The sequence below is a fragment of the Athalia rosae genome, chromosome 6 (genome assembly GCF_917208135.1).
Source record: "Athalia rosae chromosome 6, iyAthRosa1.1, whole genome shotgun sequence".
Taxonomy (NCBI): domain Eukaryota; kingdom Metazoa; phylum Arthropoda; class Insecta; order Hymenoptera; family Athaliidae; genus Athalia; species Athalia rosae.
This window is the reverse complement of record NC_064031.1, coordinates 3,450,196-3,462,823: the sequence shown is the minus strand read 5'-3', so window position 1 is coordinate 3,462,823 and position 12,628 is coordinate 3,450,196. Positions and strand designations below refer to the sequence as shown.

General features: G+C 43.0%; 1 protein-coding gene across 2 annotated transcripts in view; it reads left to right on the top strand.

The window, feature by feature from the left end:
• LOC105686059 overlaps positions 1-12,332 on the top strand; it is a 100,519-nt gene extending 88,187 nt beyond the window's left edge. For both annotated transcript variants that reach the window (XM_012400623.4, XM_048657538.1), the window contains 7 exons: positions 482-645; positions 7,123-8,863; positions 8,958-9,295; positions 9,396-9,547; positions 9,629-9,910; positions 10,008-10,187; positions 10,288-12,332. In XM_012400623.4, the coding sequence (XP_012256046.2) occupies positions 482-645; positions 7,123-8,863; positions 8,958-9,295; positions 9,396-9,547; positions 9,629-9,910; positions 10,008-10,187; positions 10,288-10,402 (2,972 nt within the window). In that variant the 3' untranslated portion in view covers positions 10,403-12,332. The remainder of the gene's footprint in view (positions 1-481; positions 646-7,122; positions 8,864-8,957; positions 9,296-9,395; positions 9,548-9,628; positions 9,911-10,007; positions 10,188-10,287) is intronic.
• The last annotated feature ends 296 nt before the right edge of the window (positions 12,333-12,628 follow it).

Here is a 12,628-nt window from a genome sequence, read left to right as displayed (position 1 = left end):
CGGAAGACGAGAAAAAAAAAAAAACAAACAAATCGAAAGAAACCGAACAAAGGAGGTTCTCTGCACGGATGATTGTGGACATGTTTTCGACTAGGTTTTACACCAGACGACGGAAACGTCCTCGACTATATATCCTATAGCAATTATGCAAACGAGTTTCATTATGTATCCGTCTTTTACTCAGATATTTGGAAAATGAAGGGAACGAAATACTTGAGAAAAACGAACGACTCGATGAAAGGAATAATACAATTTCAACTCCGACTACGAATTGGATGTAATTATCTGTAGTGCGTATATTGCGTATCGATATATCCTTCCGGTACTATAAGAAACTGAAAAATGAACGATCGAGTGTTTCGTCGATAGGAATAAACGAGGTATTCTGACGAACGGCATTGAATCGGATATACCCGTCGATGTGTAATTTCTTCCGGAGCTCCTGACAAAATTTTATTCGATTTTTTCTTCTTCTTTTCAGATTACCAGTTTCCGATAGAGGTTTCTGGAGTAGCGAAGGATCATCCCTTTCTCGACGCCGATTCTCTTCAAAGTCTTTTTCGGAGGCTCCACGCTCTGAATCGATGCGCCAATATGAGGCTCGATACTCATCACTCTCATCACACGACCAGCCACAACAAGCCCGTAAGTAAAAAAGAAATCGATAATATAATCCAATTTCTGTTTCTGCTGATTCCCTAAAAAAAGAAGGAATCTCGGCGACGATTAAAACGGAGCATTTTGAGCAGCCATCTTTGAATAGGTTCCGATTTTCGAGAGGCATTGTTGAAGTTAGGTGTATATAAAAAAATCCCGGGTGTATAATGTACCCTAAAATCCATCCAACCGCGACACGGTGAGGGGAGAAAAGTAAAATAAGAAAAAGGTAAAAGAAATTTTAACTGTGTTTCACCTACGCAATTCCCCCCCACGTGGAACATTAGAGTGCTGTTATAAACGACGCGAGGTAAGAGTGTACCCAGGGAACGTTAGTCGGAACGAGAAACGACGTTACGAAAATTTTTTCAAGGCCGTCCGGGTCTACCTGGGTACGTCGTAATCGTGAATTCATAGGCTTCGGGGATTTTGAGGTAGCCGTGCATTTTTGTCCTCCCCCCCCCCCCCCCCCTCCCACCCCTCCGGAAAACGGTTTCTTTTTGCCGTTTATCTCATTTCTTGTTTCTTTGCCTTCTTTTTCGTCCCTCGTCTCCGTCAGGCAGGACTCGTTGCGGTACGACCACTTGGTATGCAATCGGGTAAGGGGTCTTATGACACGTTTGAAAACATGGTCATTGTCATGCACTCGGTGAAAGCACCCAAGTATACTTATGTGTGCATAAAAGTATTCAAGCACATGAGCTACTCCTATGTGACGACGATACGGGATCGGGTAGCGCATAGAAACGCTTCGTGGAATAACAATTAAACATCCGTGCGATGCGTCCAGAGAATCGCCACGTGATCAGAGTAGCGTAGGGTGATCAAGCGAATAGAAATAAGGGATTCTCTGGACGATGATGAGCGAAAACGTATTTTTTTCTTCAAAATTCTCTTATCTCGATCCAATCGGAACCTGACGAGTGCGAAATGGTCCTTGGGATGTCCTCTCGGCTCGTCATTTCCTTCTCTTTCTCTTGCGGTTGTCGTCGCGTTTTGTTGTAGCTTCTCAAACTTTCATGCCCGTAGATGGGTTTCGACGTACCGTACGCGTCTTACGACCTCAAGGTGCTGGTGAGTCGCTCATCTATGAAATGAAAATGCTTATTCATGTGAATATCGTACCGCTATATTTGAAATGATTCTTTGCTCCTTGAGAAAATTATCTTTCGAATATGTGGCCGGATTCTCTTATTTTTTCTCACGTTTTCGCTGAACGGACGGCTTTCGATTTGTGTCACACTCATAGGATCGTCCGCATTGTCACTAAAGTTTGTTATGCAAAAAACATGAGAATAACATGTTTGTCCCTTCAAATTTTGGAGAATAACATGTTTGTCCCTTCGAATTTTAGAGAATAACATGTTTGTCCCTTCAAATTCTCAAGAGTAACATGTTTGTCTCTCAATTTTTCAAGAATAACATGTTTGTCTCTTCACATTTCGGAGAATAACATGTTTGTCCCTTCAAATTTTTTAGAGTAACATGTTTGTTCTTTCGAATTTTGGAAAATAACATGTTTGTCCCTTCAAATTTCATAAAATGACATGTTTTTTCATGTAATTTTCAGGAATAACATGTTTGTTCTCTAAGATTTCATCGTTCGTTGACGAAAATTCTATGCAACGGAGATACTGTGACGCTGCATGTAGGATATCATAAAGCTAGTTTGAGTTACATATTCGTCGTCACGAGGCAACCGCTGCGGCCAAGAAATCGTTCTTCTCTCGCGTCAAAACCTGGTAATTACGCACCTTGATGCACGTGAAACTTTTCCCCGTTTTCTCTGTTGCTCCTGCAACAGGTTGAATTCGAGCACCGCGTGTGTGTGTGTGTGTGACGAGAACGGGCAGACAGCGCGGCTCGATCGTTACTGCGTGCGCGGTATGCAGCCGTGCACTTGAGCCACCTGTATATTTATCCGCGCCAACATTTGAGCAGCGCTCGAGACTAAACGCGGAATTTCAACGTGATATGTAATTTCTCTTCAAATCGTTACTCCCTTAATTCCGCAGCCCCGTATCGCACGTCGATCGCGATTTATTTATCATTTTTTGTTCTGCGGAGACGTAAGAATAGAGACTTCGGATGAAAACCGGAAAAGCGATTGCCCTGATTCAGCGCACACGAATGCTTTTTCTCTTCTTCTTTCCGCTACGTAATGCTCGCAGCAAATTATTTGGCACGTTATACCTGGTCGTTATATTGTGTTTTACTATACACTTACGTAGCTCATCCGAGGTTAATGAATTTCTCAACTATGCTCTTAAATCTTAACGATCGCGAACCGCGAGGCGTACATATGCCCGTTCGTCTCGTATCCGGTGGGTTAACAGGTTCCCTGCTAGGGTAAAAAGTTGGCTAATATTGTAAGCAGAAATACCGGTATCTCGGAATGTTGGAACGGTTTACCGCCACCGCATTTTAAAACCGACTGCAATACCACGTTATAGTACATAACGTGTATCCGCTTATTTACTTTATTCCACTTCGAACGAACGCCAGATTTTTCTTCTCTCTTTTTTCGGGGCAGCCCTATCGCCATTTTTCGTCGTAGCTCTTTCGACTTTTCGTCGATTCCTCAAATTTTCTCTCATTTCTTTTCACCTGCGTAAGAAAGAAACTGCAACGATCCTCGCGTCTCATTTCTCAGAGACGATTTTTCTCTCCTTCGTTCTTTCGCTGCAATTATGCGTCCTCGTTGCCTGCAGTTCACTAGCCGCATTACGAAGCGTTGCAGATGTCGTCGACGCAGTTGCGACGGAATTCGGAGTGTTTCGATAAGTAGTAAAGAGCCCGTATGACGGGCGAGGAGGTAGTAGCCCCGTCGTTAACGTCCGATCGAATCGTTTGAGGAATTTCTCGATTTCGAATCGTTCGTTTAACTTTTTTCCTTCTCTCTTTCTCGGTTCTTATTAATTGAAAACCTTGTAACCGTACCGACGTGTGCCAAGCAGTCTGGCGAGTCCCGGTATTCGATATCTCGGCATCGCGAACTGCATCTGTCGGTGCGGAGTAAAAACGCGATCGCAAAAGCGAGTAAGTAGTTAAAGATTGATTTTATTCTAAACGCGCTCGTCTGTCATACCTTTATAAATTATTTCAGTTTTTTTTTATTTCTGTTTTTTCAACAAGATCCACGCGATATTTATCATTACCTAGGATCAAAAGGTATTTCTAAGATCTCTAGAGATTTCACATCGCGATCTACTCGCTCGCCATACATCCGATCCATTTCAACACGTCGCATTATATCGATCTCCTTTACTCCAAGTTTTTTATCTCCTTCTTTCATCTGGACGGTGATAAGCAAGAACGTTCTAATCGACAAAAATCTATTTTCTGTTTCAACTATTGCGACTTCCACACAAATGACACAAAATAATGAGCTCTGTTTGACTTTTTCGGAGCGTTTTTTAAAGGCAAAAAATTAGGAGAGTTTGTGAAGTAGCGTTCCTTTTCTTTTGTCGTTCTCGTTGGCGATGGCGAATTGACGATGAAAATTTCCCCGCTCTCAAAGACTCGTGCACTTCTTTCGTTCGTTGTTTCTGTGCACGTGGATCCATATGGAGTATAAGTGCGCGTTGCAGCTGCGGCCTGAAATGAAAGGAAAAAATGAAAAGAAAAAAGTAAACGAAACAAAAACCACTGGCACATGGTAGAAATCGAATACACGTACGTTGTGAGGATTACGTCACACTTGCGTATATCGTCGGGAACCGTACCACCAGAAATTTAACGACCCTCGAAGAGAGTTGCAGGGCCCGCTCTCGTATTCTCTTATTTCGTTGTCGTCACGGTTAAAAGGTCCTCTTCTTCTTTTTCTCCTTCTCCTTCTACTTCACGATCTTCTCCTCCCTCATCTTTCGTATCTCATACGCGGGGAGTTACTTGACCCGCATCACTCGTTTTATAACGCGAAGCTCAGAGGAGGTTTTTCTTCATCCGTCCAGAGATAGGAGCGCGCCCTTCCTCCTCCTCTTTTATTTTTCACCGACAGAATTGGTGCACGAAAAATCGCGTCTCTTGCATAGCGTTTAATTTTTCCACCTAGCACGTGAATCGTAGCACGCACGTCGCGCGGCTTGCGTACGCGCGTAAACGCACGCGGTCCGCTTATCGAGAACCTTGTAACGCAACGTGAAAAAAAAAACCAGAGAGTTCTTTCAACGTTCCCTATAAAAATACACCCACGGTTGGTCTCCTTCTTCTTCTTCTTTCTCTAATCCGAGTGGATTTTCTATTCGTTTTTTTTTCTTTTTTACAATCTTCGGTTCGATCGAGTCGATTTCCGTTGACGATCGATTGATTATTCGCTCGGTGAATCGCGCGTTCAGTTGATATTAATAGGGTGTGTTGATCGTACTGCGGTTTCCCGGTGACAATTATACGGGTAAAATTTATCCACTCGTATTATAAAAGTTCGTTGGAGTTGAACGAACGGAAATGACGTCACCTGGTCACTCTGTAACGTTTCTTTTGTTCGGTCTCATTGCAGTAGGGAGAAACTTCTCCGACTCACTCGTGTACGCTGCACGGTATAACTCGTACCGCTTCGTTATGTTTTTTTAATCATGATTTTCAAAGGAAAATAAATCAAAGAAACGAAAAACGATATCTTCAGAGACGAATTACGTGTCATGGATAAATGATATATACCTCTCGATTATCGAGAAACTTTTTTGCGCAAAGAGAATATGAAAAAAAAAATAGATAAATAAAACAATAAATCGATCAAACTGCAAACGGGATTCCCGATTCGGTTACGAAATCGAACGATGTGCGGAGAAAAATTACACATCTACGAATATAAAATGTCAAAAAACGTTGACCTGAATAAAAATTTTCGCGAGAGTAACGCTCGCTCTGACGTAGATTGTAACGTGCTACGTGCATCGGTCGAACGGTAGAGTATACATCGGTAGGTGGTGGTCGTTCTTATTTTGGAAAGATTTTCGAAACCCCCGTTTTAAATTGAGCGTCAACGAAACTGAGGTAACAGACGTTTTGGAAGCGAAGCTTCTTCTTTTAGCCTCATCTCGAGTTAAGTAATCGTTCTCGAACGTGATAATTTTCGGACGTCTATAAATAGGATATTATGTTCGGTGTATAATATAATTTCTATTTCCGTCGGTCCCTTCTGCTCTGATCGCGTCCTTTTTTCTCTTTTTAAATTCGTTCTCCTTTTTTTCTTTTTCTTTCTTTTTCTTTCATTCGATTTTTTATTCCGACTCCTCCGTACCGTGGGGGATAATTTCCATACGTCTCCCGAGCATCTTTTCCCGCGCGTTTAATGGTGCAACTCATTGCTACCGGTGCAGTTTCCGCTAACAAAACTATATTTAAGTGCCCTAGTTCGCCCCCGACGAACCGGCAACGGCAGCACTCAGCCGTAGGCTTCGGCTAGGCGGTTATACATCCTGACTTAACGTCCACTGGTGTACCACCGATACGAGTATTCGTCGTTCTTGACAGTCAATTTCTTCCTTGGAAACCCATCACCCGTCCCGAAGCTACGACGCCGTACAGACGCGATAGACTACAAATAAGAAACTCGCCGTTTTACCGTTTCGAATTTATTATACCTATAGAGATCGATCTCTCCATTGTCCCGAAGGGCCGGGTCGCCCCTTCCCATGGTATACACAAGTACTTTCGATGCATTCATCTTCTTAACCACTGACGCTGACTAACAAAGCCCTCAACTTTCGTAACAACTTCATGAACGCGAGCTCGCCGCGTTTCCTCCACTGTGTATTTGTTATACTACTCGGCTCTTACCGTCTCTCTACTCCTATCATCGCTTATGATCTTGAAGAACTAGAAAGATGCCTCGCTTAATTAGTACTTGCCAGACTCTTCAATCTAACAAAGTTGTTAAGTGGTCTTCGGATGAATTTAACGGCTAGAACCACCCAGCGTTCTAATTTTCTGGTCCACGAACCGTTGAAACTTCGCCATTGATCGTTCGTACAGCTACAGCTTTCGTTTCCGCGTATACCACTCAGAAAAATTCACGTTCTCGATCATTTTCGGCGTCATTTTCGGATGGTAATTTCGAAAGGTCATCGATAGACCTCGCGTGGGTGGATATTTTTTTTTTTTCCCTCCATTTCGTTCCAACGTCGCGTGACGTATAGATGACGTCACGAATATCGGATTACGGCAGCGTTTGCGCTTCGATTATATTATCGTAATATCGTAATGGAAGATACAAAGAGCGTGCGGTACGCGTGAGTCACACTGTACATGTACTTTTAATGCTCGCCAACCGTTAGAATTCCGATGAAATCATTAGTCCGAGCCTAAGAGTATGTACCGTCGATGCTGAGCCGTTTACATCGTCGGCTGGAATATTTTCCGTTGTACCGGGAAGACATCGTCAGCTCAGCCCGGTCCAGAAACGATATCATCGAACTCTAGCTTTGCGCCGTCCGGTAAAACCGCGACAATTTCGTGTTCCAGGGTGGCGATGACTCCGATGAGGACAATCAGTGCGCGTTGAGCGAAAATTGGACCTTCGAAAAGAAGACGAGGAGGTGGTCGAGGGTCGGGGACGTCACCCAGTCTACCGTTGACAAGTTGCAAGCAATCGCCGACGAGAACGTCAGGCCGGACGACGAGGACGACTCGCTGGAGGATCGCCTGGAGGCCGAAGAGGCCGAGGACACGATGCTCGACACGCTCAAGTACGGGAGTCTTCCACCCGGACCATTGACGGACGAGATGGGTCAAAGATTTCGAAGAACAGGTTCCGAGAGGCTCAAGGACAGCGCAAAAGCCTTCCTCAGGAGAGTGGAATCGCTGAAGTCACGCAGAAGGAAGCGACAGAATCGCGACGGCGTTGTTATCAGCGGACCCCAAGTACTGGACGTTATTTCGATGCAGCAAAAAATGAAGGATCTGAATTGCGTGGACGTTTCGCCGACCGGACCCGCTCCCATTTCTTTCAACGATCTCCTACCGGCTTCGCCGCTTCATCTTCCTCCTTCGCCTCTGACGCTTCCTTCTTCGCCCTTTCATCTTCCCCCGTCGCCCCTCGCCAACAACCAGAGTCCCTTCGGCGACGATTCCTCGAGCTACTGTTCCGACGGATCCCAGGGCGGTGGTCCAGTGCCGACGCCCACGAGGACGAAGATGAACAGACCGAGGCGATTCCTTCATCGCGGCACCCGCGAGGATCAGGGAGCTCTGAGCGACTCGGAATGCCAGCCGACCAGCTGGAGGCACAGGTATTTCAAGGACGCCAACAGCAACCACTGCACCAAAGTACCGGAGTACGTGAACGCTCAGCCTACGCCTCAGAGCCCGAAGGATTCAGGGGCGAAATCGATCTCGTCCGTGACAAATCGTGGCGGTAGTCTGAATCTCGGCAAGGAGTCGCAGAGGTACAGGGACAAGTTCAATCAGTGTCAGGAGTCGAGGTACAGCAAGGAGGAGAAAACGACGGTCGGTGGCAAACGGGACGAAAGACTGTACAAGAGTTTCAGGAGGGGTAGGGAAGATCTTTACGGCGAGGAAGCGCAAACCATCAAGGACGTAACGATATACAGAGAAAAATCGAGGTCCCGGAGCTCGGAGCTTGCGGGAAGTCAGGAGAGTAGCTCGACCGTCGCGAGTAGGGATTCCGATCAGGAGGAGGAATCGCCTAGACACAAAGGAACCGTTGTCAGGTGGCACAGTTTCCAGAGGGGATCTCTTTACCCGGAACCTCTGGATCCGCTCTGCCCGAGGGCAATGGCTTCGATGTCGTGCGGTCAGCTTTTGGTACTGAGAAAAGTTGCCCTCTTGAAACTCACCGCCTCGATGGAGAGATACTGCCCGACGCACCGCACCGGATGGAATTGGGAACTCCCCAAATTCATCAGGAAAATAAAAACGCCGGATTACAAGGATAAGACCGTATTCGGCGTTCCGCTTTTACTGTCGCTTCAAAGAACCGGACAGGCTCTGCCGAAGTGCATACAAATAGCGTTGAGGTGGCTGAGAGCGAACGCGCTCGATCAGACTGGGATATTCAGAAAGAGCGGACTGCGCTCCAGAATTCAAACTCTGAAAGCGATGACGGAGACTCAGGGAGACAGCATTAATTTCGACGGACAACAGGCCTTCGATGTCGCCGATTTGGTGAAACAGTATTTCAGGGAATTACCGGAGTCGTTGCTCACGAACAAACTGTCCGAAACGTTCATCGCCATATTTCAACGTGAGTTTTCGAAATATCATAGCGACGATTTTTTTTTTTTGCGGTGGGAAAAAAACTCTCTCATCATCATATTTTTTCCCCATTTATTAAACAGACGTTCCGGCGGAGCTCAGACCAGACGCCGTTCAATGCGTTCTCCTTCTATTGCCTGACGAACATCGCGAGGCCCTCGAAGCACTGTTGGATTTCCTGAACCACGTAGCCAGCAATTCTCTCTACAATCAAATGACCGCTTCAAATTTGGCCGTTTGTCTGGCACCGAGTTTGTTCCACTTCAACCACACGACGACAAACGTCAGCAATAGATCGAACAGCGTTTCTCCGAGGAGAAGAAAGACCGTCGGTATACCGGATCAAAGGGAACTCTCGGAAAACAAAGCCGCCAACGACTGTCTACTCTATTTGATAAAAACGCATCGTGAACTATTCATGGTGAGCGATCGTTCACGTTTCTTCATCAATCTGGCGTAGAACTCGCCGTTATCGAATCCGTTCAATTCATTTCTTCAATTTTCTTCTATCAATTCCTCAGGTTTCTACGGACATACTGAGTCAGTGTCACTTCAATTATATGGAAGAAAGCGTTCCGGTCGGACTTGAAGAACTTGGCTCGGAGTTGAAGCAAGATTGGAGAGGGTATCTTTACACGTGTACCACTGCCCTCCTCAAAGAAGCTCGTGAAAAGTGAGTTCCTTAATTTTGCCATCGATTTTTTCACCTGGCGTAGGAAAATTGCGAACCCTTTCTAACGGTTGATGTCATCAGGTCGCGGGGTTGGGTGAGCATCAACAATCCAGCCGATCCAGGCGTCGAAGTCGCTTACAAAAAAGTTGGGGACGGACACCCGTTGCGACTGTGGAGAACTTCGACGGAGGTTGAGGCACCGCCGAACGAATTACTTCATCGGGTTCTGAGGGAACGTCACATCTGGGATCCGCAGTTATTGAAATACAGATTGGTCAATAAACTTGACGCTAATGTCGAGGTCTTCCAATATGCTACGGGGAATATGAGCCCACTTCCGGCACGAGACTACTGCGTTCTGAGGTGAGAATCTGTGGAAAATAGGAAAATTTCTAGTACAAGTTGAACGCGATGACGGTAGTTTTCATCGATTTCGTTGTTATTTTTTTTATTCTCACAGATCGTGGCGTAACGATTTACCGAAAGGTGCTTGCGTGATCGTCGAAACTTCCGTAGAACATCCGGATGCGCCGGTGATGCTCGGGGGTACCCGAGGAATCGTTTTAGCCTCCAGATACCTGATCGAACCTTGCGGAAGCGGCAAATCCCGAATCATGCATCTGTCTCGAGTCGACACAAAGTGAGTGTTCATCTACTTTCATTCTCTTGGACCTTATAGTTCCGACACGGTGACATGGGTTCGAAATTTAACGCGCATCTCCCTTTTCGTTGTTTTCCAGAGGACGTACTCCGGATTGGTACAACAAAAGTTACGGTCACATAAGTGCTTTGCATCTGAGCAAAATTCGCAATTCCTTCAAACACACCACCGACGGTCCGGAGAGTAAAGTCTGAGACGAGGCTACCGTGCAACGGGAATTGTTGCACGGCGATCAATCGCTGCAAGGTGTTCGCGATCGGCAAAACGATCAGCACAAAGAGCGCAGAGTCCTTATGGATCTGAGGAGAGTCCAGCCAGCCATTGACGAGGAATAACAGGAGGGGTTCGTTTTAACATTCGAAAAAATGTTCACTTGGATGAAAATGAGGTTGGTGGAATAATCGATATTTATTTATCAAGTTGCGCGATATTTATTGAATCGGGTGTCACGGTCAGATCAATTGATTAACTGTATTGATCAACGTCGCGGCTGTGAGTCTTCGAAAATTGTTATACTCCGACTTCGGAGTACAGATTGAAGAAAAAATTTATATTCAAATAAACAAATAAAGATTGGTGGAGAATGTCAGAAATCTCGAATAGCATGGTATGTTGATCTCTCACAGATGATTTTAGATCATCGTCTTTCTGAACTTATTCTGTGTATCGATAATAAGGAGAGTAGAAAAAAAAAGGATATTTCTAAGTTGTAAAGAGTGATTGTGAATTTTTTTTATCGTTATCTAGACGGAAGCGTATCTCGACAGATAACGATATGAATAAATTTGTTGTTATTTCATTCTTTTTTACTCGTTCTCAGTTTCCCGCGTTTTTATTGACACACTTGTATGATACACACGGAAATTCATACGTACGTGGAATGTTCTTTTTTTTACATTTAAACACGGATATATTAATATTATATATTATAAATATATATATATACATACATATGTATTTTGGACCAAATACCATTTTTTAATTATGATTGAAATCTTATTAAAAAGCACTACTCATTTATTCAGAAGCTACGTAACCATTTTGAACTATGAATAAATTAAAATGGTGACAATGATGATGGAAAAGTTGTAACCAATAGTTGTATATGAACGTACCTTTTAATTAATGTACCTCATCTATAGTTGATATTTACCTTAGGTACCTAACTATATAAATCGTTTATCGAGAGTGTTTTTAAACCGTGATTAACATGACTAATAATAATTAAGGTTCAATTAAATATTAAGATCGTTCAATGTGTGGCCAACATTTTTCTTTCAATTAGACACCGAACGAAAGAAAGAAAGGAAAATTGCGCGCTCAAAAAAAATAATTTAACCAAAATTATAACTAGAATCGCTAGAAGAGATTACCTTTCGTTCGGGAAAGAGTAAGAAAAGATAATAATTGAAACAAAAAATCGACAAAAATTACATAAACTATATGTGCCTAGATGAAAAATCGTTCAGAGTTACTCGCGGTAAATCGATTGCGAACCAATTGAAAATTTAATGAAATAAACAAGACGATTTTATCATTTTTTTCAACTTAGAAAACTCAATTGAAGTTTTAGGGACCACGTTGTACGAGGACCCTCCCGAGTATAAAATACCTGCGCATAATATATCTGTTGATATGAGGTTATTAATGATAATAATGATTACGATAATTATTATTATTATTATTATGAAATGAATGTTTTTTAACATAAAACTAGTCACTTACACGTTAGTTGAGAACGGATACATTCATGATGATGGTATAAGTATGAAATGTATAGATTTTTATTCCATATATAACAGAAACACATATGAAGATAGATGAACATTATATATTATGAATTATATACATGAATATATATATGTATATTATATTTAAATACAAATTAATACATGAATATATAAGATATTTTTGTGTCTACACGCCAGTAATAATATAAAATTGATAGGAAAAACGAAAAAAGCAAAAAAGTAAAAAAAAAAATATTACAACTATAATAATTGTGTCTTCTATGTTTATCAATTGACATCATATTTATCTATTATACGATAATTAATGTCTCGTTAGGTTGTAAATATGTATATTGATATATTACGAGGAATATATATATTCATTAAACAATGATTTTTATTTTATGTGTACTTCTTTCACGTCTACTGGATATATGTAAAAATGGAATACATATATTTGAAGTTAATCTACCGAAGAAAATCTTCCGAAACCTGTACCAAAATGTCTTCTACTTTGCTAGAAGAGAAACATAATTATCGAATCTAATCGAATTCGTGCCCTGAAATCCTTGAATTAATATTTCAAAAAATTCCTGCTCTCTTCCCCCGCGTTAAAATCTTCGCGTACGCTCGAATTAAGAGTTGAAGCGAAAGATCGGTAACCTATCGACTCGTAAGCTACCCTCGAAA